A 24,497-nucleotide genomic window follows, 5' to 3' on the forward strand; every position below is an offset into this window, starting at 1 on the left:
TTAAGAGAGTTATGTCCCAGAAGGAAATCGTAAAGAAAGACAAGACAGAAAAAGATGTGCAGCGCTGCATGTTTATTTGTTTAATTTAGTATCAGTGCATAAATAACATAGACTCATGTAATATCAGAGGCATTGAGCAGAATATTCTGAAGAACATAAAACCAAGATGAACAAGTGATAAGTGGTTCCTATTAATATCTTTGCTACTAACTCCTTAATCGACACAACTTCGAACAACAGTCGCTTCACTTATCCTTCTCACACTGTATGTTCATCAATGATCAATCAACAGACCCATTAACAAACTTCTCTTTCTTAGAAGACCCATTTAAAATTGTTGGTTCTTTGACATAATGAAAACACAATAAATACGATGTTCTTACAACATATAACTGCAGAGTACAGACTCCACTGTAACAGTGTAGCACTGTGTAACCCTGACCCCAGCAGAACACATCAGATCAGATGGAATGAAAAGCAACTCTGTAAAAGCGTTTAAGCGTTAACTTCATCTGTCACGGCAGAGAAAACAGAGACAGAACATCTCTATTAGTATGATGAAAAATATGAACACATACAAACACATTCCTTGTATCCGTCAGGCGGGAACATTTGCACATGTTCCTAGAAGGTTTTTTTTTTAAACAAAGGAACTTTTTTGGGGCAAATTTTCCAAATCGAATTGGTCTGAAAGAGTCTCTGAGAAAGAAAACATCACGAGGCATGTTTATGGGTTTCCTCTAAAAGGGTGTGAAGTTCTGGATGGTCAAATCGCCGCTGCAAGTACACAGCGGCGACATGGAATCAGTAACTGAGAGAGAAACTTTCCAACATCTTCATGGGAGGATTGTCAGAATCTGTACGTCACATATTTTTGGCTAAGCAAAAAAATAAAAAACATAAGCAGGTTCAACAGACTTACAATGAACCAAAGAATTCCTGCTGACAACACTGTTGGACAAGACTGAGTTGGTATGTAGCACCTCATGCTACGGACACACCCAAAACACAAACATACGACTGTTGTATAATGCTGTCTAGGACAGTCTGTCCACTCAGAAGACAATAAGCAGAAATACATTAGCAGAGGTCTAAGTTACAATGAGGTAAACTTTTTTTAAGACAAGGCAATAAACTGTAGTTTGTTAGCTTAAATGACACAGGTAATATATTCTCATGCATCTGTACTTGTGCCAACTGTACCAGGAGGTCTATCAGTAGCATCTGCCAAATAACTTCCCATCTTCTGAAGAGTGATGGGACATTATTTGGCATAAGAACATACTATAGGTACTGTCGCTTTGTGCAATGCATGATTCACAGGCTCATCCAGGGTCCAGGTCTCTGACGGAGTGTTGTCTCAATCTGTGGCTCAGGCAGCAGGCATCCACCCGGCGCGTCCGAGTCTTCTTTCTCCTCGGGCCCCTCAGAGTCATGAGACCCTTCTTCCTTGGTATCAGGCGCATCAGCCTCACAGGCATCTGGGATAGCTGAGGTCTTCTTTGACGGCTCCTTCGCCGCTGTGTCAGTTCCCTGGAAATCAGACGGGTCAGTCACAGAACCGATCACTTTAGGAACATCAAGTTCCTTATTCGAGTTTTCTCGATCCATGCGCTTTCGGGCCTCCTCTCTCCTCTGCTGGATGCGGGTGTTGTCTCCAATCATCACCCGGACCCTCACTTGGTCTGGAGGCCAGAGCCCCCCCCATATGAACTGCAAATAGCTGAAGAGCACGATGACACTGAGGAAGGCAAAGTTGGAGGCCACGCCGACGACTGCGGATGTCAGGGGGAAGTTGTAGAGAAGGTAACGTATGCCAGTGAAGTAGGCATGGATCCGGAGCTGAGAGGAGTAGATCTGCACTTGTTTGGAGTGGACCTCGAGGACGGCACCCACAGTGGGTTGATTGGCATTGGTTATGTAGTCAGAGTAGAGCTCCACTTCTATGAGCTGCTTCTGTTCAGCCATCCCGGTCAGGAGTATGGGCGAGAAGAGGAGGGTGCTCAGGGTCTGCAGCAGGCTGGAGCGGTAATGCAGCATCGTAGATCTCCCCACCGAAGAGACCGTCTTCCCACTCTTGGCATAGGCAGACATCCGGACCATGAACATCCCCAGATGCTCATTCACTGGAGACTCTGGCATCTCCAGCTCCAAAGACACCCTGTAAGGCTGGCCGAACGCCATCACCTGGTCCCTGTTGTTCTTCATGAAGGAGATGTTGGCCATGGGGAACGAGCAGAGCCCTGGCCCCGAGGGGTCACAATCCGAGGAGTAGCTGAAGTGCACCGGGGTGGAGAAGCTCACGGTGGGCATGTAGGAGTAGTAGAAGCTTCCGTAGAGGAAGATGGACACCCAGAGCAGCAGACCCAGGACGCAGAACAGGATGGCCGCCTGAAACAGAGTCCTCCGGGCCTTGAGGAGAGTCACTACCCCCACATCGTGCAGCCAGTGCAGCGCGGGTCCCATCGCCGCCCCCATCGAGTCTGATATGGAAGACACAGGCCTGCTTCTGTTCCCGGTCTGTCCGCTTGTTCCTCCGCCGACTCCCGCTGACTGCTGCCTCTGAGGTGGGTCTTTATGTTCAGACATCAGTGGGTTGTCCCAGTGAGCGTGTGGCGAATTGCTTCTGCTCACTCCTCCATGTCATGTTTGTTCACACTGCACACTAACAGTGTTAGCTTTCACCCACAAGCTCGCTAAACATTAAAAACACAATCTTCCCCGGGTTGTTGAAGGTTTAGTGTCAGCTCCTCTTGTGCGGACGGAGGGTTTTTAAGCTCGTTAACAACTTAACGCTGCTGTCACCATTGAGCCGCTGAAACACAAACAAAACATCGTGTTCTTCCTCTTCCTCCTCCTCCTGCTTCTTCTTCTTCCTCCTCCCCGGTAAACACCGTGACCCGGAAGTCGATGCCTTCTTCTTTTTTTGTGGCAGCTGCGAAAAACCACCGCTACTCCGACGCCAGCGAAGCGCAGGGTGCAGGCCTTCATGCCAGGGATGGGTAAGAAAACTCGCCTCACGGGTGGAACAGTCGGTCGGAGAACGATCCTTCAGCTTTCACCCCCCGGGCTACGCAGTGGGAATGTCGGGGAGAGGGAGGAAGCAGCCTCGGGATCTGATGGTAAAACATCTCGGAGCTTTGTTAGCTTCAGGATAGCTAGCGGCTAAATGCTATAGGTTTTATGGACGATTAATGCTAGCTGTCGGGTTAGTTAATATATTTGATATATATAATATACATATATTTATAACTAAAATGTGTATTAGCGCATTAAACCAAGTAAGAACCGCGTAATTTCTGTTCCATTCAGTGGTAGCAGCTAACAGCTAGTTGGCTAAGCTAGCGGGTAGCAAGCTAGCAGGTTTTGACGGCTTGCCAAAAACAAGCTTATGACAAACGAGTGGGTGAGTTAACTCAAACCTAATTAAACTACGTGACGATTAAACACCGAAGAGTTGTATTGTCTGCATGAAGGAGTGTGAGGACCGTGCGGGCGGTTAACTGCAGCTGTTAGCAGTTAGCCAGGATGTGGGTGCGTGTAGCGGAGCGACCAGTCAGCTCTGTGCAGTTTTAATGTGGAAGATCCGCGTGAACTTCGTGGCTCTTGTGCTTTGCAGATGAGCAGGAGGGCGACGGACACAGATTCACGAGAGAGAACCGCACAATCATGAAGCTGCCCGCAGCGAAGGCCACAGGTAAAGTGTGTGTGTGTGTGTTAATTTTATTGTGTGTATTTGCATGTTTTCCAGTATAAACACTGACATTGTCTCACGGGGTCCAAATTTGGAAAGCTTAATCTCTGGGTTCCTTGTTAAGGTTTTGGGGTAAAATGTGAATTGTGGTTAAAGGGATAGTTCACCCAAAAATGAAAGGTCACTCATCTCCTCACCACTATGCAGATGGAGGTGGTGGGTGAAGTGTTTGAGTCCAAAAAACACTTTTGGAGTTTCAGGGGTAAACAGAGTTGCAGCCAAATCCTCAATGTGGTGTCCTCCAAGTGTACGTAAACCCCCGACAAGATCAATTTGACTTAAACGTTGTCATTTACACCATGTTTTTTGCCTAAATGACTGTTGTTATCCTCCTCCTAACATAACAGCAGACATTTGGGCTGAAAACATGGTGTTAATGATGCCGTTTTGAGTCAAATTTGAACTATCCCTTTAAGCTTGGATAGGTTAAGGTTTGGGATATGGATTTAATAAGGCTGTAAAGTTAGGATAGCTGGGCAATCCTCTATGTTTGTGGACTCGTTTTTCTTACCTTAGCATAAACACTGACCTTGTAATGACCAAAGCCCAGTTCTAATGATGCAAAATTATTATTGGGCTAAGTCTAGGTTTAGGCATTTATTGATTATGGATAAGGTTTTGGTCAGACTGTTGGACCACAAAGAGTGGATGTCAATGCTTAGTCCTAATAGGGTGGGTGGGTGTGTGTGTGTGTGTGTGTGTGTGTGTGTGTGTGTGTGTGTGTGTGTGTGTGTGTGTGTGTGTGTGTGTGTGTGTGTGTGTGTGTGTGTGTGTGTGTGTGTGTGTGTGTGTGTGTGTGTGTGAGAGGCAGTGGTAACAAGAAAAAGACATGCTGTTTGATTGAGCAGAGTTGTTTTGTGTCCACCTGTAGAGGGCTTGTCCCTGCTCGGAACCTACGAGGACAGTGATGATGAGGACGATGCTGGAGACTCTCTACGCTCGAATGCAAATTCTCAACACAACCAGTCAGCTGACATCGACAGTACACTGGCCAATTTCATGGCTGTGAGTATATACTGTTATATATCTTATTCCCTTGGTTTGAAACAGTGTTTATGTTGATCTCATGTTATCGTTTATAAAAAAATACTCGCATTATAGTTAGGGCAGTGTTCAAAACAATTATAGAATAGTTAATTGTATAGCTTAGGCTGTAAGCTACTACATTTGTTTGTATGGTTCACTGTAGGAACAAACATGGCTCTAACCCAGTTCTTATGTGCAGTTGAGGTTCATAATGAACCAACTAATATTTACCTTTATCTGGATTCAGTTTTACGTGATTGATATTAAATAATAGCAGTCAAAGTAGTTCAGTCTAAAAATCACTAAGAGAAAAAAAAGGAGAATTAATTGACTTTCTTTGTCCATCATATCATCGGTTTGAGGGCAACATTTTATGCCAATAAGACTATTCTATAAAGTGTTGTGGAGATTTGAAGGATTCAAGATGAGAAACTGGACAAAATGAGCTCAAACAGCAGCAGAGAGTGTCGTCATGATTTGAAGAAGTAGTTATTAGATCTGTGTTTTTTATTAATTTTGAATCATATGTGAGTAGCAGTTTTTAGTACAACGTAGATGCAGGCTTTGGCTTTTCTGACTTATAATTGATTTTCTCTTGGTATCTAACTCATGAATAAATCACAATATTTATGTAAAGACTAATGATTAGGAAAGTGTTTTTCATTCTTGGAACTCAAAACATTCCTTTTTGTGGGGGTTTTTTTCACCACAGGAAATTGATGCAATCACCACTCAGCCAAGTTCAGAGGAGGCAGCATCTCATCCTTCAGTCCCGACTAACATCCCTCCCAAACCCGAGGCTGATACTCAGCAGCCCTCTGCCGGTGACGGACAGAATCAAAGCACAGCTTTTGAGTACAATACTCAGTATTCACTAGCTGGAGGTAAATGTCTCCGTTCGTTTTAAAATCAAATGTGCAAATGTGTGTTGTCAAGTGTCCTGTGTTAAAATACATAAACAAAGCAATTGTATAGTAATTACTGTTGTCTTCATAACACAAGGAAATACTTTTTTGCCAGCTTTTTAGTATATTGCAGAATTCTGATGACATTTTGGCTCCACTTTCCAAATTGTTCAGGGTATAGAGATATTGTGCAAAATATATATTTATCTCATATATTCTTTTTTGCAGTGGATGTGGAGATGGGAGACTGGCAGGAGGTGTGGGAGGAGAACCCTGGTTGCCATTACTACTGGAACACTGTGACCAACGAGGTGTCCTGGGAGCTACCACACTATCTCGCTGATCAGGTGCAAAGCCTGGGGCAGCATGCCAACAGGTAGGATTCACTAATGACTGATACCTACATTATCTGAAGCACAGTTTTATTTATTTTGTCCCCCATACAGAAATTAAATTGTGTGTTATGTGTTTTGTATATTTCTTTGTAGCTCTAGTGTTAATGGCAACGGTCCAGCCCATGGAGCTTATTATACAGAGAAAGAGAAATCTGCATCTGCTGCAGTTCCGACAGCAGCGAAAGAGAAAGTGAAGGCAAGTTTCATTCATGTCAACACAAATATGAATCGCCTTGATTTTGTGGTGTTTAAGGGTTGTAATTTTGATTTTAATATTTCACTCATGTGTTGTGTCAAAGGAGGTAATCGAGAGTGTTGTAGGACTCACAAGTGAAGAGGAGGAGCGTCATGGAGTAGCTGCGTCTCTGCTTGGTCCACTGATCCCCTCTGAAGTAAAAGAAGCAGAAGAGAAATGGAGAAAAAGACTGATTAAAGGTTTAGATGACACAGAGAACAGTGTGGATTCTGATGGCGAGGGTGTACGTCCAGCAGGATCCCCAGCTATCCCCCCGTGCGAATCAGACTCTGTTCCCACTCCCCATAAAGACACTTGTGCCAAGAAGCAGTCGAGAGACAACTCTGATGCTGAGGAGGAGACAGAGGAAGACACAATGGATCTGGAACTGGCTCTGGAGAGGAAAAAGGTTGGGAATTAATGCTTTTTCAGTGAGAATCTTTGATAACTTGCTTGTAAGTCCTCTTTTAGTGCACAGCAGTGAGATTCCAAAATTCGTGGCAAATGTTAACGTCAATATGGACTAGTTTTGAACTGACTCGAACCTCTTACTTCCAGGCTGAGCTGCGGGCACTGGAGGAGGGTGATGGGAGCACCGGGGCTTCCAGTCCCTGTTCTGAGACGAGCCAAGAAGCCTCTGGAGCTCGTGGTATTCCACTGAAGAAAAACCGGTGGAAGACTGCCTTCCCCTCTGCTTCCAGCCCTGACTCTAACAGCAGAGGCTCAGACCAGCAGGACAACACAGAGACCAGTGAGTTCAAATATTTACACATGTGCTAGTAAAGGGTGCCATTCACGACAAGGGTGTGTAAACAACATAGGCAATCTTACCTGTTAATGTGCTCATCCCAAAATTCGTTCTGATTTGTTTTCCTCTGTTGTGACCTATAGCACTTCCTAAAGTCCTGGAGAATGTTGCAGAAGAAGAGGAAGAAGAAGAGGAGGAGGAGGAAGAAGAAGAAGAGGGAGAAGAAGAAGAAGAAAAAAAGGAAACCGACGATTCTGAAGACAAAGCGGTTTCAAAACCTCTGGTAAAAGAAGAATCAGAAACCCCTGAGCTCAAAGTGGAAACGCCTGAGCTCAAGGTAACAACAATCTTGTTATTATCACTAAACATAAAAATTGTTACAATCTCTTTTAATACATTATTTTTATGCTGAAATATATAGTTTCAGATTGGAGAGCTGGCAAACACCTTAACCAGCAAGATGGAGTTCCTGGGGATAAACAAAAAAGCAATCTCTAACTTCCAGTTGCTTCTTCTACAAACAGAGGTGAGCGCACAGTTGATTATCAAAGCAGTATTACCCTAGTTTTCAGTTTTAGCTGTACCAGTGCGACGTGTAAAATATTTATTGCATAATTCTATTTCATGTAATTTTTGCACAAAGCCACGTGGTGGCATTTAATATTCCCATAATAATCCATCACAATCTGTCATTCTGGAAACTTACTGTAATTACTTTTCTGTGTTTCTCATCTATCTTCTTGCTCCTCTGTCTCTTTCTATCTCTTTATCCCTTTACCTCTGCTCTCTTGATTTTTATCTCACTTTTTATCTCACTCCTGTCTCTTTGCCTTGTCCTTTTTCTTCCAGACACGAATTGCTGACTGGAGGGAGGGCGCTCTGAATGGTGTCTATCTTCGCCGCAGGCTGCAGGAAGCTGCTGAACACATAAAATTTTACGAACTTAACGCCGCCCCTAAAGGCTGGTCCTGCCACTGGGACAGGTACGCGCTCCTTACCTTTCACATCTCTAAACTCCTTCGTCTCCCAAAAATCTTACCGTGTGACTACACCTCCTTCACTGCTGAGGTTACAGACTTTGTAACATGACTTGGGGAGAAGCTTAACCAGTTCGAGTGGATTAAGATACTTACCAGAAACAGACTCTTCAGGTTTCTGTGATGCAGTCCTGGCACTCTGCCTTGCACGCACTGATAAGGGAGCATCCACTCTGGGCCAGCCTGCTTCCTGTAAAATATACCAACCACAGACAGGACTCCCCGTCCCATAACAGACTGATAAGCCCTGTGTTGTCAGGGCAGATGTAGACTGATTATCGGACGAGTCAGTGGAAAATTTAGGGGTGGGATGGCGGGTACGGTAGGAAGGTTGGTTTGCGTGGGAGAGCTTTGAACTTTACAGGACTACAACACCCAGAATGCAATGCAGACAGAGTGATGCCCAGGAAGCGCCGAGTGTCACGCATCAATTAAAAGGTGAAGATGGAGCAATGACGGGAATCCAGCAGGTCAGACCAACTCTATTTCATGTCTTACTGTTTTTTAATTTTCTGCTTTCTGATGTGAAATGCATTGATTGTGTGCTTGTTATTTTCTGAAATATGGTGGTTGATGACGATGATGATGTTGATGTTGATGATGTTGATGATGAAGTTGATGATGAAGTTGATGATGATTATGATGATAAGGATGATGCTTTCTCCCTGGCGTCTACCTGTGTCTGGGTGGGAATGGTTGTCAAAAAAAAAAAAAGAAACTGTTGTGACAACCATGGTGTAAGCTGCTGAATGCTACTTTCGGGACCCTAGAGATGATTTGTTTTGCTTTATTTATCTTTGAGAGCAAGGTGGGTTCCCTGTCCACATCCATAACCACACTCTAATTGGGCCCCTTCCTCTGGACAGCTTAAAGATGCTGTTCTTGCCAACACCCCTGCCCGTCACTGTGGCAATAATGTCCATTCCCTTGCCCCACTCTGCCAGGGTATCATGCCAATCAAGCCAGTTGCTAGACCAGTTGTTGAGACTATTGCCTTCTATCTCTGTTGTCCCACTCTTTAGAGAACACAGGCGGTATTTCTATGTGAAGGACCGGACCGGTGCCTCCCAGTGGGATTTCCCTTCAGAGGAGGACAAGGAAGAGGACCTGAAAGGCAGCGAAGGAGCGGAGACACAGACTTCCAGCCAAGGAGATACAAAAACAGTGTCTGCACCTACTGGTGGGATCACAGGTCAGTCTCCTACGACTTTTGTTTCTGTCTTTAGTGACTTTTGAAATAAAAATGTCATTAATATTCATGTTTCTCCTATTAATCCTGTTCATAGATAATATTCATTAATTTGATTTACTAAAGGAAAACTAATTCAACAATTTACTGTCCCTCACTGACACCCCATGCTTTGTTTTTTTGTTTTTACAGGATCTACTTTTGCTGTTGCCCCACCAGCCCCCCCTCAGCCCAGTGCATTCTGGTCCCCATCCCAACCTCCTCCTCCCGACAGCCCCCCGCCTCCACCTTCCAACTACCCCCCGCCTCCGCCTCTCCCCCCAGGCTCGCCTCCTCCACCGCCTCCTCCTCCTGACAGTGATGGGGAGATCATGGAGGTGGAGATGGAGATGGATGATGACAATGACGGGGAGCCTCCAGCCCCTGGAACTGAGGAGGACGGCAGTGGGAGGCCTCCTTTACCTCCAGGCGCTTCTAGCATGAAGGTGTATATAATATAGTTTACTGTACATGACAATTTTAAATGTGTTAATTCAGAGAGGGCAGCAGTGTTAAACCTTTATTGCATTTTACAGATCGTGGAGTCACCGGGCCCCTTGGTGAAGGGTCAGAAACGTAAGGCTGGTCAGCTGAATAAAGCCATTATTGGCAGCAGTCCCATTCTCTACACTCAGCCTGCTGCCACTGCAGGTAAACACACATCACTACATATCTGCAGTTTGTTACGACCTTTGTTCCTAATTTGATTGTCTGCTGAACCTTCCACTGTTAAATAAGGAACAGATGTGTATACTGGGTAAATGACAGCAGTGTACCAGCTCACTAAGGCAGTGCTTAACGAAGGAGTGCAAATTCAAACAAGCAATAAATCAAATGAAATAAAACCGTAGCTTTACTTTTGTCTGCAGCTCCTCTTATCTCAGCAACGGCCTACTGGGGCATGTCGGCTGTCGCAGTCGCTGCCCCCTTGGCTCCTTGTGAACCTCCGCTCCCACCAGTCCCAGCCTTACCTCCTCTACCGCCTCTGCCACCATCGCAGCCACCTTTGGAGCCTCCTGCCGCCAAAGATCTGCCCTCAGACAAGACCAAGAAAGTCAAAAAGGATAAGGTTCGTACTGGAGTTAGTATTTTACACAAGATGTTTAAAAGTGGGTGAAATCAAGGCATCCATGTAATCCTTTTTTTTCTTTCCTTTTAATACACTCGCTCTATAGTCGAAGAAGAGTAAGACCAAAATGCCTTCTCTGGTGAAGAAATGGCAGAGCATCCAAAAAGAGTTGGACGAGGAAGAGAAAAGCAGCTCCAGTGACGAGGATAGAGACCAGATGAACAAAAAGAACATAGAGGACTGGAGGCAGGCGCAGCTCCAGACGTATGCTACCATTTGATATCCAATCACCTCCTTTGAATGGTTCAGAAGAACTGTTTAACCTCTAGTGTCTTCTGCCTTTCTCTGTCTTAACACTAACTGTTGTATTGTTTTCATCTCTTCAGAGGAAAAGCGTCAAAGAACGCCAACTTCGAGGCCCTTCCTGACGACTGGCGGCAGCGACTGAAGAAACGGAAGTTGAATAGCACGTAACATCTGGCCTCGGTTATACACCACCCATCTATAAATTTTATTTTCCAAATCCACTCCTACTGGCCCCACAAGGTCGTCCTCCCCTGGTTAACGTTTTGCTCAGTGGTCTGTGGACTTTTTTCTACCACTGTTCTTGTTCACATGGAGACTGTACATCTTTGTACATGGAGACATTTAAAGGCTCTAACACAGCCATGTTGTTTTTTGGTTGTTTTTGTAGCTACGTTTGTGCCAAATGTCTTGAGTTCATTACTTTATTGAAGACTTCACCACCAACTAGATGACCACCACAGTTTAAAATGGAGGGATTGTGTATTTTATTGAGCATTTTTACAACTGTGTACATAAGCTGTATTATGGGTCAAGCTGTGTTTTTTTTTTTTTTGAAGAAAAGTGAATGTCACTGAACTTGTATATTTTGTAAAAAGTTATTAAACGTTTTTTTTCCAAAGTCTCGCCTTGATTTGTTTACATCGTAATCAATCTAAAAGTAACATAGTAAGTATATCCGTGCTCCTCATGATTTTATTAAGCACTTCCTGGTTTGGGGGGGCCACGTCAATAGGACGGCATCACCATGGCAACCGCGGTGTTGGCGTCGCCGCCTGTTGCTTGGTGACCTCGTGCACTTCGACAGAGATTGTTGCTCTTGCGGTGGAAGTTGTTTTTAATCGTGATTAGTGTTTTTGTCATGTAAAGCGGTGAAATTAAAACGTGATGGAGGTAAGTGGCTCTCAGACATTACTTATGACTCGTCGTTGTAGGAGTCGCGGACATTGCGTTGGTAGATGATAATGAAGCTAATGACGTTAGCAGCGGGAAAAGGCTTCTTACACCAGTTGTCAGTATGTTGGTGACCGACTTCTCTCAAAACGGTTATTTAAACAGACTGTGTCAGCTTAAACTAACGGAAGAAAAACAGCAGGAAGTTCGTGCTGAAGGTTGAACGTTGTGTTGATGTGGGAACTGTTCAGCTAGCTTAAGTACAGGAGTATATGGGACACCATTAGTGCCAAGAGAAATAAATTAAGATGTTTACACTAAAGTTCAAACCAGAGGATATATTTACATCCTCACATTTAAAGTGTTTTATTTTGTATGTTATTAATTGTTATTAAAAAAAAAACTTTAAATATAATTAAATAAAAAGTGTAAACAATTGTAATTTTGCCTGTTACTTCAGTTTGCAGAATGTGTTGCTTTGATTTCTCCGTCTTCAGTGTTCAGCACAATCTCCTAATAAAACTGTTCATGCACCAAAAGAAATAATTCCCTTGTAGCTCAAACAGATCTGATCGCACCAACTTATCCGCACAAGACGTTTTTTGTAAAGGCAGTCGTGTGTGCTAATGTTAGTAGCTTGTGTAGGAGCTGTTCTATTAGTTTGATATGTTGTGATTATTATTTGCTATTTTTGCATTTATATTTTTAGACACCAGGGGGCCCTAAGCACCAGGCCAGGTAGGATTCACAGTGAAGGAAGCAGGGGTGTTAATAAGGAGAAGCACCACGAAGGGAAATGTTTATTTACTAGAGCACGAGGAGAATTGCATGAATATCTTTGTTTTTGAACGGGAAAATCAATCTACCCAACCATGAAGTCAGCGTGGACACTGGACTTCTTCAATTGCCTGAGTACAACCCAACTAGACTGGGGCCTCAGTGGCTTTTTAATGTCAAGTTTATTTTGACAAACATCTTTTGGACAAATAGCCACATAAAGTACATAAAGTACATACAAAATTCCTTTGAAACATAAAAGTTAAAGAAACTTCCTTTGGAACATTAAAGTAAAAAAAAACACCCTTTGAACAAAGAACTTTGGAACAAGAAAACTGGAAAAGGGAACATTTGTTGGATTCTGTGGATTTCATGTGGATGTGCATTCTTCATATCTACGTTATAAAAGCCAATGTGTCACCGACACGACAAACACTGGAGCAGGACAGCCAAGCCAGAGCAGGAGCGCGCCGCACCAAGCGGAGGGCGCTGAGACATGGTACGTGTAATAGACACAGTGACTGTAAAGCTGTGTTTGGGGAAACGACACAACGATTGGAGTTGACGGTCAACTGTTTCATTTGCTGAGCTTTGTGGCGTTGATTGTGTTGATTGTGTCGGCCCGGTTTGTCGGGTTTGCACTGAGTTGCTGCTGAAAACTGCTAAAGCTGCAAGAAAATCAAAACGCAAGCAAGCAAACATCTGAAAAGGCTTCACGAGCTTATGGACTCCAAGGAAATCATTACTGACGTACAGTGTGAATTGTCCAATTTCATCAAGTGCTATGAGGAAGCAAGAAATGAGAGTGAATCTTATCCTAAACTTACCCACACCCAAGGATGAAGTTGAAAAACAAGAAGCAGTGGTTTCACACCTAAATAACACTGTACTGTGACAACCTAATATTAAGAGTCCTGAACATGTTGATGTCCTAAGTTTGACAGACTCAGTGGAAGCTGGACCTGGGGATAGTGTCTCCAATGTCTCATGCTCGAGATCAAGCCAAGTACAACCCAACTAGACTGGTGCCTTGGTGGCTTTTATTTTGACAGAGACATCTTTTGGACAAATAGCCACTACAGCTTGATATATTCTTAAAAAGTTCAATTTTTTTCTTAATATACAAAATATATATATTTAGACTACATTATTAGTTTTTACGGTTTCTTATACTCTCCTGCAATAACACTATACGAAATGGCAAATAAAATTCTTTGGCATTTCCCTTTTAGCAGAAATACAGCTGAAGATGCCTGAGAGAGACTCCTCCCTTAACATCTCACTTGTGAGTTTAAACCTAACTTGTTTTTTTGTTGTTGTTCCTCTGTCACTCAAAACAATATTTCAGGCTCTCTTTGTTAACAGGGATCAAGCCATTACAACTTGTTGTATTTAATACAACACTGATGAACTATATTTTTTCCAATCAGGCCACCATGGCCGTCTCTGCCATCAGGAACTGGTGGAACACCTTCCAGTTGGACAAGTCGGACACCAACAACTCCAGCACCGAGGAGGATGAGGGGGAGTTGGCAGAGATGAGGCAGTGTAAGATGTTTTCACTCAGGCGGCATTTACTAACATATGCATATCTCACTGTTTCTAAAATGGGAGCGTAACAATGTTTACGTATCAACTGTGTTTAGCCATGATAATGAGTTCCTGTGTTGGAGAGGAGATCTCGTCCTTAATTCCACATCATTATTTATTAAACAAGAGCTCTTTTGTGAATGAAACAATTAGAGCAATCGGGTGCAGCATATACTCTATTAGTTGGTGAGGCAGACCCGATGAAAAATGCATTTATCCAGATTGCTAGAAAAAGAGCTTGAAAGAACAAGTAGTGAATGTGTGGCTCATGTTCTCACCCAGTGTCCACAAACCTAAAAAAGACTCTGCGGACGAGGCAGCTGGAAATAGATTTCAATGGTGGCAGACCAGTTCTGAGTCTAAGGGCACCGCAGGACCTGGTGAGCTTTCCATCAATCTCCCGCCCCCGGTGGCCCATAGAGTGTGAGGTCATCAGCGACATTATCCATCACATAGGTAAGTTTGGATATTATTTAAACCTTTAAAATCACCAGGTATGAATGTTAATCAACGGTGTTTATCGGCCCAAGCAAAGGTAATGAGTTCAATTTGTGAGGTGACGCTTTTCTCTGAAAATATCGATTCTTTTGTTGTACAAAAAAATAATGGATGTTAACGTGTAATGATACAGTGAGAGTGTATTTTGCAGAGTGGGATCCGCCAGAGCCGGAGACTTTTTATCAGCCCACAGGACATGAGAGGACACCGATGCCTGTTGGAGAAGAGAGAGGGAAAGTGGTGTACTGCGTTGACCAAGGTAACATTTAACAAAAGGGCATCTTACTCCATAAATGTATCTATTAATGCACAAAGAAAACAACCATAACTTAAGGTTTGAGCAGGGTTGTATTGGGATATAGGATCCATGATAAACTGAGGAGTGAGACCATCAAGTGCCTTGTAAGCAATTAAAAGAAATCAATTCTAAAATGTACTGGAACCTGAAACCAGGGCAGTGTGGTCCAACCTGTTTACTCTGACACCATCCAGGCACGTGAAATATTGATTAGTAATAATAAATATGTAAACATGTAATATAAATACAAGAAAATGTAAAAGAAATATAAACATTATATTCAACAGACTAAATACATGTCATGAAGATATTGATATAAGAAGATTTTAAAAAGTGAATTCACATCTGAGTGAGTTAGAGAGATTTATGAGATTTCATATTAATGTCACCACCCTCACATGTTCTGTAAGTCCTGCTTTTTGATGAATATGCATCATCAATATTTTAAAACTGCTCCAAGAAACCGTCCTTACAATACAGACTTTTTCCTTCTCCCTCCTTTAAGCCACTAAACGTCCCTTTTTCACCTGCTCTCGTGTGGGAGGGAGCAGGGGGCCCATCAAGGGCGCCACCTCCTGTGACATCGATCAGGCAGACTTCACCCTGGAGTTTGAGTCACGCTTTGAGAGTGGGAACCTCCAGAAAGCTGTGCAAGTGTGAGTCCCTACAGGAAGAATCCACTGATCAGTTGTTACTGCATCTCGGGCATTGTAATTTTTCCCATCACCTTTAAGTTAAGTGACTCTCCCTCTGTTTCCAGGGGGGACTACGAGTATGAGCTCACCCTGTGCACAGACACGTACACGAAGAAGCACACGCAGTGGTTCTACTTCAGGGTCAGGAACATGGAGGCTGGAGTCACCTACCGCTTCACTATAATCAACCTGATGAAAAGGAGCTGCCTGTACTCTGTGGGTTTGAGACCCCTCTTCTACTCTGAGAGGGCGGCCAAGGAGGAAGGTGTTGGATGGCAACGCACCGGCTCCAACATCAGATACTATCGCAACTGCAGTCAGGTCAGTGAACCGTCTGACTCCGGACTGTCTTTAGTCAGTACACTCTGATTTAGGAGCAGCAGCAGCGACCATTCACATTTCTCTACTTTTTATTTATGCTCTGTAGTCGACTACAAGCTTTCAGTAAACTAGTGCAGAGACTGATGTGTTTGTGAAAAGCTCATATTTCTCTGGGAGCCACTTGTCATCACATTTTGCATAAACTTGCGTTCATAAGTTAAAAGTGCAAGTTGATGTTTGTACTTGAGCTCCACAAACTGAACCTTGGTAAAAGGCTGTCAGTAAATCTGAGTCTGAGTTGTAAGTTGATTAAAACGTGCACAAACCTCTGTCGTCTGTCGTGTTGCCAGAATTACAGAAGCACACCACAACAGGATGACTTTATGAAATAGAATTTACAGTCATAGAAGCAGCAACTCTCTTGAAAACCAGTGTCTGTGTCTCTCTGTAGGATTCAAATGAAAACGACACCATCGCCCTGTACTCACTTACCTGGACTCTCCGGTTCCCTCATGACTCAGACACCTGCTACCTGGCCCACTGCTACCCCTACACCTACTCACACCTGCAGCGCTACCTTCAGCGGGTGTCCTCCAACCCAGCAGTGGCGTCATACTGTAAATTGCGGGTGCTGTGCCACAGCCTCGCTGGGAACGCCGTGTACGTGATGAACATAACATCCCAGGGGGATGGAAATGTGAAGGGCAGGACCAAGAAGGCTGTGGTGGTGACGGCCCGAGTGCACCCAGGGGAAACCAACAGCTCCTGGATGATGGAGGGGTTGCTGGACTTTCTGCTCGGGGACTCGTCGGACGCTCAGCTGCTCAGGGACACTTTTGTTTTTAAGGTGAGGGACGTCAAACTTGTTGTGTCACATCTGAATGATTTTCACAATTATTTCTCCAATACATTATCAATTTTTTATGTCTGAAGAGCAATTTAGAGATAGAACGTCATCTGTGTTGCAATGCTATCACACACAGTTTTGCATGATGTGCTGCAGGTGGTGCCGATGCTGAACCCTGATGGTGTGGTGGTGGGGAATTACCGCTGCTCTCTGGCCGGCAGGGACCTCAACAGAAACTACAAGACACTGCTCAGGGACTCTTTTCCCTGTGTGTGGCACATCCGCAACATGGTGGAGAGGTAAAGACACGACGACAATAACAATATGAAATGACAATATTCATATCAAATAACTTGCATTTTAGGCTCATATGCAATGAAACTATGAGAGAAAAAGACCAAACTTAACCAACATGATATAAAGTTAACCCTCGCTGCACGTCTTCTTACAATAAATGCAGACTGTGCAACATTTTTTCCAGAGTTTGCAGGAGCTTCACAAACATGGAACATACTTTATTTGCCTGCTCTGTATTACCCTCCTACATTCTGTCAATTTGGTGAGCTCATAAACAAACCTCAATCTACTCTGCACAAAATCCTTCATTCTGCTCCTTGTTGTGCTGTATCTTCTCCAGGTTAATGGCAGAGACAGATGTCGCTCTTTACTGTGACTTTCATGGCCACAACCGCAAAAATAATGTCTTCATGTACGGCTGCAACAACCGAGGTGAAGGTTCTCCGAAGCTTCACGAAAGAGTTTTTCCCCTAATGATGAGCAAGAACGCCAATAACAAGGTAGAGTCACTTAAAAGCCTTTAATATATTTAAACTGTGAATCAAACAAATACTTTTTTGGAGTTATGGTCCCATTTTATTTATCGTACAAAGTCCTCGTCATCAGGACATAATGCTTTTTCTAAACAGTTACAACCCATCACCACTCTTACACTCTACGGTTTATGTTTCAGAGGCAGTGTCTTTTCTTTGGTATTCATTTGTGTATTGTCAGCATTCAGCTACAAGCTCTAAACTACACTGGCTTCCTCTCAGTTCTCCTTCAAGAGCTGTAAATTCAAGGTGCAGAAGAGCAAAGAGGGAACAGGACGAATCGCCATGTGGAGACTTGGCATCAGAAACAGCTACACGATGGAGGCCACGTTCGGAGGCTCCACTCTGGGTGAGCTCAGGTTTCCTGAATGTGAGCGTTAATGTTCAGTGATGTAAGCTGGTACGCCTGATGTATGAGCAGCTGTCGTCTGTTTGATTGTTAGGTGACAGGGGGGGGACACATTTTACGACTCGAGACCTAAAGTCAATGGGCTATAATTTTTGTGACACCCTGCTGGACTTCTGTGACCCCGATCCAACGAAGGTGAGAGTCTTTTATTTTTATATGAAGAAATGTAGACTCTTTCCATTGTTGAAGCATGGAAATATACCTGGATCCCGATTTTTAAAGCTTGGATTTTGTGACTTTAGTATTTAAATTGAACATTTTGTGTGTGCAACTGGTTTTTATATTTCACATTTATTATTTCAGACAACTTACTGTCTGACGGAGCTGGCGACATTGTTGAGAAAGGAGGCCGGAGAGAGGCTGGGCAAAGATTTAGGCCCTGATTGTAACATCTCTGAGTCTGACCTAGAAACCAGGTGATATAATAATTTATATTATACCTGGGTGATGTGGGATATGTGTAAAATGTGTCCTCGTTCAGCGTGGATGTGAATATTTTCTGTTTCCTTTCACAGCACCAGTGGATCAAACAGTTCAGATTCAGATGGACTCCCGGCTCATTTACTGAACCAGCCTGAAACTGTCCATCTAGAGGTATAAAGACGTCACAGAAATCTGTGTTTACACACTTGTGCCTTTTTTCTAAAGTTCCTATTACATCTGGATCCTTGTGCTTCCTCAGTTTCCCACAAACTGTTGCACTCTTCCAAAGCAAAATCCTGTGAAGAAGAAGAAGAAGAAGAAACGTTTAAAGAGTCGTAAAGAGAGGAACAAGCAAAGGCCGGAGGGAGCGAAGAACGATACACAGCCACAGGTCCTGCAAAGCAGCATCAAGAGTACTGTAAGAGACTAAAAGGTCCATTCATGAAATCACCCCGTCTGATTAACGTATTCGTATTTATTGATTGGTGAACAGACTTTGCAGGAGTCCTGTCTGCCTCATGAGACCACAGTTAAAGAGAGCGTCACAGAGAGGCCTGTCGGGCGACACCGGACTAAATGGCTGGTATGAAGCACAGACAGTGGATGGTTTATGAGACAGAGCAACAATGAAGTGAGATTTCCTGAGAGGTTTCTGTTTATATCTCTTTCTTTGTGAAGGTCAACAGTGTGATGAAAAAAGCAGTGATGCCTCCACCCAACACTGGAGATGTCAGTCAGGTGACTCTGTGGCAGGGCTGCGAACCTGTCAAGGTTAATATGACCCTGATCATTGTCACATTATCGATCAGCCGTGAACATACACAATTTAACAAATGTTTTAATTGATACAAGGTGAAACTTTAGGAAACTGAACTCACTGTAGTTTTGACTCTTATTTGTGGGTCTTTTCTGTGCTTCAGGACGATGGTCTGGAAAACACGAGGGCTGCACACTCACCTCAGAGGGCAAAGGCATCACCTCACACAGGTAGCTTTTATTTTTAGATGTTCAGCCTCTCTAAAAGATTCTCCTGGATCTATTGATCAATACACTGTCAGCCAGCGGATTTACATCGGCGTTTCAATGTAGTTTTAGTCCTGTCCACAGAAACGTCAGCCCTGCACTGAAAACGTTATAAAAAGAGCAGGGATTAAACTAAGATATTCTGCTGGATTAAAATAAGATTTCATGGTTATTTTGCAAGATATCATTGCATCCTTTGAAATGGTATTGTGCAGCACATGTAGTTAGTTTTGTTTTCCCAGGTGACCTGGGGTTGGATACAGGACAGTGGCGATGTTCCTCTCAGCTGCTGCACCTCAGTGCTCTCATACCTGCAGCTAAACTCCTGCATCCCCACCGGCGACAGCATCACTACCCTGGACAATCCCCTGTGTCCTACAAACTCTACGGAGGTTTGTCTACACGTGCACCTCAGCTCCAGATGAAGACTAAGTTTCTTCATCAGTTGATACACGTCTGCTTCCGATTTGAAATCTCCTTGATTAAAACCTATCTCCACTTTTCAGGGCTGCTGCCTCCCATAAAAATAGCACACAGGTAAACCTCAATGTGTAGAATCTTATCAGGCAGACAAGCGATAACTCCTTGCTGAGTAGTGATCAGATTCAACAAGTGTTACGTCTGTTGCAGGTCTCCCTCATCAACGTGTGTCAATATGGTTCCAGATATGATTCAAACAAAGCGCCTGCTGTCAAGTTTCACCAGTGACAACAGACGGTTTATTTTCGGAGCCAGAGGTTCTTTGCGTGTTTCAGCAAGTTACTCTGTGCTGGAGGACGCCTTCCCCTCTCACACAGATGCAACGACCATCAAACGGCAGAACGGGGAACAGGAAGATGACCCCACAGAAGGTTGTCCTTTGATATGAACAGATATTACACTGATACAGTTTATACAGATTTTTGTTTGTGAGGATACCGTTACATAAATGTATCACAAACTTCCCTCTGACCTCTTCTCTACCTGTCATTCATTCAGTGGGGTTGTCTCTGTGGGGATGTAAACCACTTGAGGAGCAGAAGCAGAGAGATATGAGGTCTGACGGCCCGCTGAGAGAAACTGAACCACGCAGCACTTTATCTGGGTTGAGAGCCACAAACCTGAGTGGGAAAAGGTAAATTAGTTTTGATCCTCTCGAGTACTCCCTCTTCCCTTCTTCTGCCATCTTTTCTTGTCTCTAAAATATTTAGGTTAAACCTTTCATTTTAAAGTTTGTGACTTACATGTTAGATGATGTTAGACACTGTCTTTTCTCTCTTTTCTCAGGAATGTTATAAATAGTTAATTTGTTAAATCTATTTCAATTCTGTCCTTCCTGGGAGAGGGAGTGACTTTCCCTCACTAGGGACTTTCTCTGAGGTTTCTGTTCTTTCCCTGTTAAATGTTAAATGTTAAATTAAACTCTCTAAGTGAGTAGTTAAAGTCAGAGGATGTGGCACCTTTAACATATTGTTCAGCCCAATGAGGCAAATTGTAATTAGTGAAAATGGGCTATACGAATAAAAATTGATAACCAGACAATATTTGTGCAGTGACAATAAGACAAACATTGACAAACATTCCTATCCCTTTTTTTCAATTTCCTCAGACTGTGTAAAGATGCTCAGGAGACCAAAAGGCAGTTGGATGTTTCTCGCCCTGTGTCAAAGCCTCCAGACTTTATGAAGGTGAAACATCCGCAGAGGGACACACTCAGTCGGCTTCAGGCTCAGGGCATCACTGGAAGAAAAAGCACGGCTCCACAAGCGGAGATGGTCGCCATCAGAAAACCATCACAGTCCACACCACTGTAGGATACTCGATTCTAAAAATCTGAGAACTACAGATTTTATTAACTTCACAAAAGATGTTGTTTTAATCTGCATTCGTTTGTTTGTTTTTATTTATAGGATTACGCCAAAACGACAGCAATTTCCACAAAAAACTGTGGAAGGGTGTCTAATTCAGGGAAGAACTCATTACATTTAGGTCCAGATCAGGGAGCTGTTCCAGGATTGTTTTTTTTCACTTTCTTCAACATTGTGAGAACAACATTCTGTCCCCTCAACTCAAACTAATCACATTTGGATAGGAGAGAAGTGACACCCCCAAGTAACAGTTACTATCCAACGTCAATCTTTGTTTGATATTTAACTATACCTGCATTGCTAATAAATGATGTACAGGCGACATGTTATATGGATTTTATTTATTGCAACCCTACAAAAAATAACAACATCACAATCCAATGAAATATAATGTGAGTTCAATATAAAAATAAATATGGTACAAAAGTCTTTCTCTTCAGCAAACAGCTGTGCTCAGCAAGTGTCCTATGTAAAATGTCATTTAAAAAAAAGTGACGCATCATTTTTGTTAGACCTTGAGTATCAAAGTCGATGTCATGTCCAGGTGTGTCCAGATGTGGCGGAGACATCGGAGCTTCAGAAATCAGTCAAACTGTCGGAGGTGAAATTGGCTTTCTGTGTGTTTAACCATGTCCCGCAGCGCCACAAAACCAGAGAGGGCCTGGATCATTCAGGAAGAAACAAATGAAGATTAAATAACAGCCTGTATATACATTGCTTAAAAAGTAAAATTGGCACTTTTTGGGGGAAATGTAATCATACCTGTGAGAGTACAAATATAGCAAGAACTATGTGAACTCCTCTCTCCAGGGGCTGTATGAGAATGGCTTCGTTAAAGAGCTGAAACAGGATGAGAGGAGACTGCAGCAGGAGGCTCAGCAGCCAAAATCCAGCCAACTCTGGGACCTTCCGCAAACACAAGCATGACATCAGTTACACTCCTTGTATACGTCAACTGCAGAATTTCTTTATGTTTGCTTGATGCACTACCTTTTCTTGCAGGTTCCCGACATAACCCAGATAAAGTCTAATGGCCTCGATCAGAGTCATCAGGATGAGAACGGTCACGAGGATGAACTTGTAGTAGTCTGGCAAGGCAGGATACTGGAAGGGAGGACAACCACAGCAGTGCAGTTTTAATTAAGTGAGTAGTAAAAATGAACCCCCGTGTAGTAGGAGTCAGGTGTCGTCTGTGTTATTGTTGGTGTCAGTGGCTGAAGCATAATGTTTGTCACCTGTTCACTGTTTAGTTGTGAATGAATGGAGAGGATGTGATGGGGGAAGCCTTATTTTTTGCTGTTAAGAGTGAAATGAAATTTATTAGATAATGGGAGCCACCAGTTTTACAGACTAGTTTTAGGACTTTACACACATTGGATTTCCTTTTGTGATTTATTAACCAGAGCAGGTTAGTCTCCGCTACTCAGCCTCTCGTCGATTAAACGTTTGTTGCAGATAGTCGCCAGTTACCTGATTCAGCCAATCAGGGGGTCAGGTTGAGCCATTTAGATTTGAATACTAAGGATTTAAATTACGTTTCTGGTGACATACAGCAAAGTTTAACTGTTCAACTTCAAATATATTACAATAAAGGCACGTCATAAACAAAATGATACATAAAACAAAACACAAAAAGAAAAACAAACAAGAAAAACCATATAAAGAAAAAGGATAAACACACAATTGGTCAATATGGAATTAAAGTGCATATTTACTCCTTAAGAAATTGTGCTTTTTCAACTTTGCATTTGCTTTTCACATATTTTTTGTATAGTGTTGTATCAAATATGCAGGAAAATACTTTATTAACTTCATTTTCCCCAAACTCTTCTTTGTTGTCCTCCTTTTGAATTCAGTGATCTGACTTAGATTTATTTTCACATCAGTATTTACTCCCTGTTTACAAACAGGATCAGAACCCTGATGTTCATACTATCGCAGTGTTGTAATTATTGATTTTTTTAATATTCACATTCTTTCACATCACTTTCCCTGTTTCTCACCTTGAGTTGCAGCATCACAATTTCACTGATCCACCACCAGGGGAAGAACCACATGTTAAAGTACAGAGACATCTGGAGCTGGAGACTGGACAGAACCCGCTTGTCTGCAAGAGAAATAATAAAAATATATCAATGAACAGATCAGCTTCAGTGGCAGCGGCTGTAAAAAAACACACCTGACACGAACGGGTGCTCCTGTCGCTAGTTAGCCACGTTAGCATGTTAGCAATAGCAGCGGGTTTTCGTGTTGGGACTCACCGGGAAACAAAAACCCGTCGTTCCGCTTCGAGGGCGTCTCCGTTCGACTCCGGTCGAATAAAACGTTCCGGGAGAAATCCTCTAAATGTCTGCGGATCGTCTCCGGCAGCTCCATCGTTCTCTGCGCAACACAAACATCAGCGGAGGAAGTGAAAACCTCTTCCGCTGTCCGAACGCTGTCCTCGTCTCCTTGGCAACCGAAGACATCAGTTCAGGAAGTAGAATTCAACTGCAGCTGTTCACGGTGCGAATGGAGAGAACTGTGTCTTTAAGGTGGTATTTCCTGATCCGGTTTTCTTTCATGGAAAGGTGTAAACTGATGTTATATAAGATATCCAGAAGATTTTTTAATAATTATATTAGTGTGTGAGTTGTGAGTGTCACATTGAAAAAGTAGCCAACTTTGCCTTTGATGTTGCCTTTGATTGACAAATTCTACAGTCAAAATCTTCTGAAACTTGAAGTTCTGACAGTGGGAGTCACCATGGACAAGAGTGAGGGGAAATATATGGGTCACCTCTCTAAGATGTATTTATATTATATTTAATATGAGCAAGTTATGAGCCACAATCAAGGTAGCCAACTTTGCCTTTCATTTTTTTCCACAAATTCTACAGTAAAGTCACTTAAAACTTGGCATATAGACAGTGGGAGTCACCATGAACAAGAGACAGTTGAAATATCTGTGTTACCTCTCAACGATTTAAAAAAAACAAGTTATGAGTGTCAAGGGTTATTTTTAAATTATATTGATAAAATTTTGAATTTGAAGAAGAAGCGATAAACCAGCTGTTTTATGGAAGAGCGTAGATGATTTTGACACACAAACCAACCACTCAACTTAACTGGAAGCTATAGACGTTTTTATATGTTATGCAAATAAAAACTAGAAAACTCATCAAATAACTAAATTCTTGATTTTAATTATATTCCACACACACAAAGCCAAGTCCTCAAAGTATTTCCCAACTTTTGAGTCTTTTAGAATTGATTTTATGAATCATTTTGATTATAAACAATCATGTGACTAGTGTGATAAAATGGTTTTATATAAATGTAATTCATTGCCTACCTCTTTGAAGTT

The 24,497-nt window shown here is 42.8% G+C and overlaps 4 protein-coding genes across 7 annotated transcripts; 2 read left to right on the plus strand and 2 right to left on the minus strand.

Moving 5' to 3' along the window:
• Positions 1 to 53: 53 nt before the first annotated feature.
• LOC117762941 (seipin-like) lies at positions 54 to 2,904 on the minus strand. Its single transcript, XM_034587704.1, has one exon. The coding sequence runs from the start codon at positions 2,587 to 2,589 to the stop codon at positions 1,318 to 1,320; it is 1,272 nt and encodes a 423-aa protein (XP_034443595.1). The 5' UTR covers positions 2,590 to 2,904; the 3' UTR covers positions 54 to 1,317.
• Positions 2,878 to 10,902, plus strand: fnbp4 (formin binding protein 4). Of its 3 annotated transcripts, none has more exons than XM_034587702.1 (17): positions 2,878 to 3,002; positions 3,620 to 3,697; positions 4,626 to 4,759; positions 5,493 to 5,664; positions 5,914 to 6,061; positions 6,180 to 6,276; positions 6,368 to 6,724; positions 6,874 to 7,066; positions 7,207 to 7,400; positions 7,485 to 7,589; positions 7,913 to 8,046; positions 9,123 to 9,292; positions 9,482 to 9,774; positions 9,865 to 9,979; positions 10,198 to 10,397; positions 10,504 to 10,661; positions 10,784 to 10,902. In XM_034587702.1, the coding sequence occupies exons 1-17, from the start codon at positions 2,990 to 2,992 to the stop codon at positions 10,869 to 10,871; spliced, it is 2,649 nt and encodes an 882-aa protein (XP_034443593.1). In that variant the 5' UTR covers positions 2,878 to 2,989; the 3' UTR covers positions 10,872 to 10,902. The 3 variants fall into 3 exon arrangements, with proteins under 3 accessions (XP_034443593.1, XP_034443591.1, XP_034443592.1); XM_034587700.1 differs by having other exon boundaries at positions 2,906 to 3,122; XM_034587701.1 differs by having other exon boundaries at positions 2,906 to 3,122; positions 9,123 to 9,250.
• A 568-nt stretch (positions 10,903 to 11,470) lies between these two features.
• agbl2 (ATP/GTP binding protein-like 2) lies at positions 11,471 to 21,634 on the plus strand. Of its 2 annotated transcripts, none has more exons than XM_034588878.1 (24): positions 11,471 to 11,594; positions 13,604 to 13,656; positions 13,802 to 13,919; positions 14,244 to 14,417; positions 14,611 to 14,718; positions 15,263 to 15,413; positions 15,518 to 15,773; positions 16,225 to 16,620; positions 16,777 to 16,919; positions 17,258 to 17,417; positions 17,673 to 17,799; positions 17,894 to 17,994; positions 18,163 to 18,275; positions 18,375 to 18,453; positions 18,542 to 18,673; positions 18,776 to 18,865; positions 18,961 to 19,053; positions 19,203 to 19,269; positions 19,548 to 19,697; positions 19,812 to 19,842; positions 19,936 to 20,156; positions 20,284 to 20,419; positions 20,894 to 21,094; positions 21,195 to 21,634. In XM_034588878.1, exons 2-24 carry the CDS (start codon positions 13,621 to 13,623, stop codon positions 21,271 to 21,273), a joined length of 3,162 nt encoding a protein of 1,053 aa, XP_034444769.1. In that variant the 5' UTR covers positions 11,471 to 11,594; positions 13,604 to 13,620; the 3' UTR covers positions 21,274 to 21,634. The 2 variants fall into 2 exon arrangements, with proteins under 2 accessions (XP_034444769.1, XP_034444767.1); XM_034588876.1 differs by having other exon boundaries at positions 11,483 to 11,594; positions 13,607 to 13,656; positions 20,272 to 20,419.
• On the minus strand, positions 21,479 to 23,820 carry tmem17 (transmembrane protein 17). The gene is made up of 5 exons (XM_034588879.1): positions 23,414 to 23,820; positions 23,156 to 23,259; positions 22,143 to 22,256; positions 21,915 to 22,058; positions 21,479 to 21,813 (listed from the first exon to the last, which is right to left on the minus strand). The coding sequence occupies exons 1-5, from the start codon at positions 23,526 to 23,528 to the stop codon at positions 21,736 to 21,738; spliced, it is 555 nt and encodes a 184-aa protein (XP_034444770.1). The 5' UTR covers positions 23,529 to 23,820; the 3' UTR covers positions 21,479 to 21,735.
• Positions 23,821 to 24,497: the final 677 nt, after the last annotated feature.

This window comes from Hippoglossus hippoglossus, chromosome 6 (genome assembly GCF_009819705.1).
Source record: "Hippoglossus hippoglossus isolate fHipHip1 chromosome 6, fHipHip1.pri, whole genome shotgun sequence".
Taxonomy (NCBI): Eukaryota; Metazoa; Chordata; class Actinopteri; order Pleuronectiformes; family Pleuronectidae; genus Hippoglossus; species Hippoglossus hippoglossus.